General features: G+C 33.3%; 1 protein-coding gene across 1 annotated transcript in view; it reads left to right on the plus strand.

Annotated features, from left to right (window-relative positions):
* The window catches only part of LOC130894023 (glutamate receptor ionotropic, kainate 2-like), a 30,113-nt gene extending 25,587 nt beyond the window's left edge, over positions 1-4,526 (plus strand). The window contains exons 12-14 of the mRNA XM_057800538.1: positions 1,227-1,342; positions 2,837-3,033; positions 4,149-4,526. Of these exons, the coding sequence (XP_057656521.1) occupies positions 1,227-1,342; positions 2,837-3,033; positions 4,149-4,395 (560 nt within the window). The 3' untranslated portion in view covers positions 4,396-4,526. The remainder of the gene's footprint in view (positions 1-1,226; positions 1,343-2,836; positions 3,034-4,148) is intronic.
* The last annotated feature ends 1,756 nt before the right edge of the window (positions 4,527-6,282 follow it).

The raw sequence follows: 6,282 nt of genomic DNA on the forward strand, positions 1-6,282 counted from the left end.
TGGTGACTTCACCGATTTCATTTAAAATTCCAAATTACTTATACGTACATAAACTATACAAAATTGATGATTTAAATAGAATTCAATTTTTGAAACTAAAAATTTTCTTTTCCTTTAATCAAGAATTAAAAAATGACAGTAAAATCTATGAACAACAGAAAGTACCATTCCTACGTCTTCATAATGTAATTGCACTCTGTTGCTAAACCAATCTTTGACCTTTTCTTCACAAAAATATTCCATACAAGACATCGTCACGTGTTCCAAACATAAAAATTTATTGCAGCCTTGGCATCCGTATTTTGTTCTTCTATTCTTTTTTAAACAGCAGTAAAAACATCTTCCAAAAACATTTTCCATGTTTCGATTCGCCATTTTCTCTTCTAATTTACAAATCTGACACAGTCGAATTCGAAAAGGTTTCGGTAAATACTGCGCCGAAAACAGAAACTTATCAAATTTATCACTCGTTTGGATAATTGAGCCCTTGCGTTTTTGTCGCACATGTAGAATGGCCATTAGAAACGCCCACACACCAACTAACGCGTCTACAAACCACCGGAAAACACAGTGTGAATTAAGCATTTTTTCAAGTGTGTTTCTACAACAAACGCGTCTTACTCGCCGGCAAACGGTTGCGTTTTTGTCGCACGTGTAGAATAGCCATTAGAAACGCTCACACGCCAACTAACGCGTTTAAAGACGACAGGAAAACACTCGTGCAACAAACGCGTTTTATTCACTTCATTTTTGTCGCGTGTTTAGAATGGACTTTAAAAAACGCCCACACGCCAAGTAACGCGTCTACAAGCGACCGGAGAACACCCGTGTAGAATGCTTAATTTAAACTCTGTGCTTATTAATCATAGCATGCATAATACGTATTATACTACACGTGTTCTCTTCTTCTTGTTTTTCTTTTCGTGAATTTCGCTTGCTTGATGTAAGTTAATTGTCTAAGTAGCGATGTATCATAATTTCTTTCTATTGTTATAATACTGTCTCTACATTTCATGATTTAATATTGTAGAACGTTTCAGAAACTTTTTACTTTGAACAACTATTTTTCTTTTCATAATATTGTTGATAAGAACTAAGATATAAATTTCAGACACAATGTGACTTTTTCTAGCCTCCCTACGGTTTTTAGTGCTAGTTTGAACTTTGAAACCAAACTATAGAACTTTGTAAGTTTGTAATTTTTAAAGTTCTGTCTTTTTTTCAAGATTCCACTTATAGAAATAGCTTGAGTACTGCCTTATTATTGATGCAGAATTCTGGAAAAATCGATGAAATCAAAAGAAAATGGTGGGAAGAACGTAAAGGTGGTGGACAGTGTTCGGTATGTAATCATAGAATATCATAGTAAAGCAAACGTCAGATTATATATATTCTTATTTGGTCCTTGGCTTTCATATATTCTACTCTTAATTTCTATCTTTTTTCTGTAATTTCATTTGCTTTCTGTGCTCTAATTATATGGGTTGTACTTGAGTACATATAGAATTCTTATAGTTGTTCTTCTGTGAATATTTGTTTTTGATAAATCTTTTGAAATTAACAATTTCTGCTAATTTGCTGTTTTTCGCTTTTCTTTTTTCAATCACTATTTTTTCGTTGTTACACCTTCTCTAGTTTGCAGCTATTATTACCATTACTTTCCATAGTACTATCTATTTTTTCTTCCACTGTGTTTCATTACAATATATTTTGCTTTTTTGTTGATAACTTGGTTATATTTACTTCTCTTCCAGTACCTTGATTACACATTTTGTATATTACAAGTACCAAAGTGCTATTCCGCGTTTGTTCACATTGGAACAAAAAGTAGAGATGTTTTTATCAAGTGTTTGGCAATGTTTCACATAAATGGAGCCACAATTTTGTCCTGCTTCATAACCATGAATGAAACGTGGGTCTAACACTCCACACTCGACACAAAAGAATAATCAAAATAATGGACTAAAAAGCGAGAATCGGCTCTAAAGAAGGTTCCATCTGCAAGCATGATCCTGGCGTTGGAATAGTTTCAATTGAACATCTTGAAAAACTAAAAACTGTGAACGGCGAGTATCATGTAAACTTATTAAGACAATGTACTAGCTCACAATATTCGTTATTGCAATGTCCAAAGTTTGTATTACAACTCCATGCACCAGATTTAGCCCCCTCGGAATATTTTCTGTTTCCAGACTTAAAAACATGGCTCGGTGGTCTAAGATTCTCTAACAATGAAGAGGTGATGTTGGCAGTTAATGGCTATTTTGAAGAGCTTAACGTTTCTTATTATAATAAGGGTATAACACTTTTGAACATTGCCAGGGAAAGTATATGGTGCTAAAAGGAAAGTACATGGGAAAACAACTATACTTTTGTCCAAAATTTTTGTGTTTTCTTTGTTGAGTCTAGTACTTCTGTGACTATTTTCGTACTAGGAAGTGGTCGGTATCCGCATCGGCTTTCCTATAACTTCAGACATCTCTTACTCTCAATATGTGTTACATCTCTATAAGGATGTGATAAATTTGATTCTTTGCCGTGCCATTGCTTAACAGTAATCAATTGTGTGAACCCGAAAATAATAGATATTTATCATTATTTTTATTAGTATTGAATTTTTATGAATAGTAATAGTCGATATGTAACGTAATATGCAGCGCCGCTTTTTAGAAATTGGTATCAGTTTCAAGAACTATAAGACCGTCTCTGAAGCGGCATGTGCTGTACTTATTTTTGATTCTCTTTGTATATACTCTATCGGATTATTAATATCGATGGTATTTCAATTACCTACACTAAGAAATTTTGAGAACAAGAAATTGTTTACCATTTACAGGCAGACGCAGAGAATGGAGATGCTACTCCACTGAATCTAAAAGGAGTTGGAGGAGTATTTTGGGTAACAATAGGTGGAACTATCCTCTCTTTCTTTCTAGCGATGTTTGAAACGACCCTTTATTGCATTAAAAAATCTAAGAGATTCAGATATAGTTTTTGGGACGCTCTGAAAGAAGAAATCAAATTCTACTTCAAGTAAGTATAATGATATTATAAAATTTTTCACTTTATATGTTTTTTATGATAGTTTGATAGCTATATACAGGGTGTTACTAAATTTATGCGACAACAATCAGCAGTTAATTGGTCGTATGAAATTAAGATGGGCCTTTCCTATTAATAAATTACATGTATGTGAGACGGTTCATAATGAATGCTGGAAAGTAAGGGTTGCTAATTTAACCCCCATATACTGTAATAGGAATATTGAAAGAAAGCCCGTAGTTAGTCCTTTGCTAGTGGACGGAAATCACAGAATTTCAAAATTCTAGCATCACCGACATTCTATATAAAGAAATAGAAAATCAATTTTAGTCACCACCTTGTAAGGGTGATATCTCGGATAAAGGTGAGCTGAGAAAATATGTAAAGTTGTTGCTACCTGATTAGTGAACATGGGGGTACACAATGGATCAATATATCAAAATGCTGGCGAGGTAGAAGCTCATCATCTAACTCATGTAACTGTTGAGCCCCAACACTCTTACTGCTCCTTAATACAAGTTGTAGTATCATCTCAAGCATCTCTATATTCTTTTGGTACTTCCTCACTGACATACACTGCTCAATCATATCCAAAATTTTACGTTTCCATTACCTTTTTAATTCTTGAATCTGTTGCTTATTATGGTTACGTTGAAAGCAAAATTGAATGAACACCAACCATACTATGGGGTCGTGTATGGTCGAAATATTATTTTCCATATAAAATTGAGGAATTTATTTAAATAAAACACCTTACAGATGAGATTTGATAATGATGCTAATTTGATAGGAATCTATTTCAAATGCCAACGTGCGACAAAAAAAAAATAATTAGGTGTTGTAGTTCTAGAGTTAATTTTAATTTGAGATATAACAAAAACGGAAATCCAAAAAGATAAATTGATAAATGTAGATTATATTAGGTTGAGGCCTCGGTGGAAAATCGCGAAATACTATACGTTGACTCTTGTTTATCAATTCCCAGAGAGATAAATTTAACCCGTTGTAGAAGCATTCATAATTCCCTCTTCTTCTACTACAAGTTTTGTATTTCATTAGATAGAAGTCTGTATATTCATGTGTAGTAATCGAATCATTTCTTCAAGGTTTGGAAAAATGGAAAAAGAAGTTGGACTTCCAGAAGAGGCCTCTGGAGAAATGTCTGATGAAGGACCAATGGGATACGGACTGGTAAACAAAGAAAACAGCGCGGAAACATTACAAAGCAATAACAGCAGCAAAAGCAAGAGAAGCAAAAAGAGTAGAAGTCAAAATAGAAAGAATAATTTGAGACCTCCCAGATTATCCGTGGAGCCACAAATAGGCTGGAGACATTCTGAGCAGAAAGCCTGATATTTATATTCTGAACTAACAATATATCAATAGTTTATAAATTGTTTTGAATGAAATAACAAATTTTGAAGGTTTTTGTAATGTATTTAAGTATAAGAGAACAAAATAAATGAATATATAGATAAACCAAATTTCTTCCTGTATTTTTAAGGTCTCCCTACTAGAAAATATGACCCAGTTACGATTAAAAAACTAATAGATGATTCGCCGTCAAATTAGACACTACCCACTATATCTGTGGTAGATATTTCATTGATTTGTTGCGTATGAACTTGTATTTGTATATTTGTATTTGTGTCTTTCAGAACAGCTCATAAAATTTAAGTGGTGATCTATATAAATGGCATTTTTAATCTTACAAGGATTGCTACTTAAGTTTTGAGATCTTGCAACACTGTATGAATATATCAAATATGAAATTGTTATCATGAAGATTGAGTGGTGAACATCCTAGGAACGTGTTGTCATACGAGTGCTATTTCAGTTGTTTAGAGATACTTGAAACATTCATTTTGGTCAAAATGGTTTTCCGAATTCAATCGTGGTCGCTTTTCGTTATAGCATGAATGAAGATCGTCCAAAATCAGCTGTTGGTTAGAAAAGAAAACATCGATTCTGCACAGTCAAAACACTGGATTGGTAGTTTATCCGCTGTACAGCCCTTGTTGGGAACCCAATTATTTCTTCTTATTCTCACAGATCAAAACTGAATGACAAGATCAACGTTTCTTTGCACCTGAAGAAGCAGTTAATGCCTTCAAATCACATGTTTTGAAAGTATGGGATGGGAATGGGAAAATGCTTCGACAATTAGTTCAAACATATACAAAAGTGTATTGATCTTAATGGAGCATATTTTGAAAAACAATATTCAGTTATAAATATTTGTTGTTATTAGTCTTTCTAAACACTTGAAACATTTTTGGAAGCACTGAAAAACTTCATTTATAAACCAACGTAAATTTCCAGCGAAAGCAAAATATATTTACGTGGGTTTTCCAACCTCAATCTGAAGATGTGAAAAATATTTGCGTTTGTATTAAGAGATACTCAATGAAGTCTTTCTGAAAATGAAATTGAGTATCAAACCATCATTGAATATTGGTTGTTGGAAGCTAAGGCTTCTACGTAAATAGAAGAGCTAGACATTGATACTAAGACTCTGCAAAATTTTATGCCGTTGAACTTAAACGTGACCGTATCAGCTTGACTAACGACAAGTCAATACAGTTCGATACAGTCAAAATTTCGAAATAGAGGGTTCTCTTACGTATAAGACGATGCTTCATAACATACTGCGAATATTACACGAAATAAAATGGAAGAACTTGGTGGTGTTGAACTCCTAACATATCCAGCATTTAGCCTGAATATTGCACTTTCATATTACAATTTATTCAGATCTTGCGTGGGAGAATCTAAGGAAATGTTGAGAATGCATTAGTATCTAGACACAAAAAATGGTTTCATCGAGGTCTAAAAGAGATTATTCAACGTTAGGTTGCAACGATAGAATACGATAAGCTTTAATTCGAATATTCAATTCTTTATTCACAAACTGAATATTGGAAGTCGATTGATGGAGAATGTCGAGATGATTTTTGTAGTTATCTCTTCTTTTATATTACTCGCAAATTGACAGTCAGTGGAATATACACTTTTTAGCATATAATCAACTGCTGATCATTTTTTTTATTAATCAGATGTGTTAAACTTGAAAGGCGTCCATATTTGGTTGTGGTACTCAACAAATCACAAGATATCGCGAAATCTCCGCTTGAGATCCCCTACTAATAGTTTTTTATAATTTTCTCTCAACAGATCGCTTAAATCGCGAAATGAGTAATTGCTCATTATTTTTAAATTATGGGAAGTGCTAGTAATAAA

This window comes from Diorhabda carinulata, chromosome 5 (genome assembly GCF_026250575.1).
Source record: "Diorhabda carinulata isolate Delta chromosome 5, icDioCari1.1, whole genome shotgun sequence".
Taxonomy (NCBI): Eukaryota; Metazoa; Arthropoda; class Insecta; order Coleoptera; family Chrysomelidae; genus Diorhabda; species Diorhabda carinulata.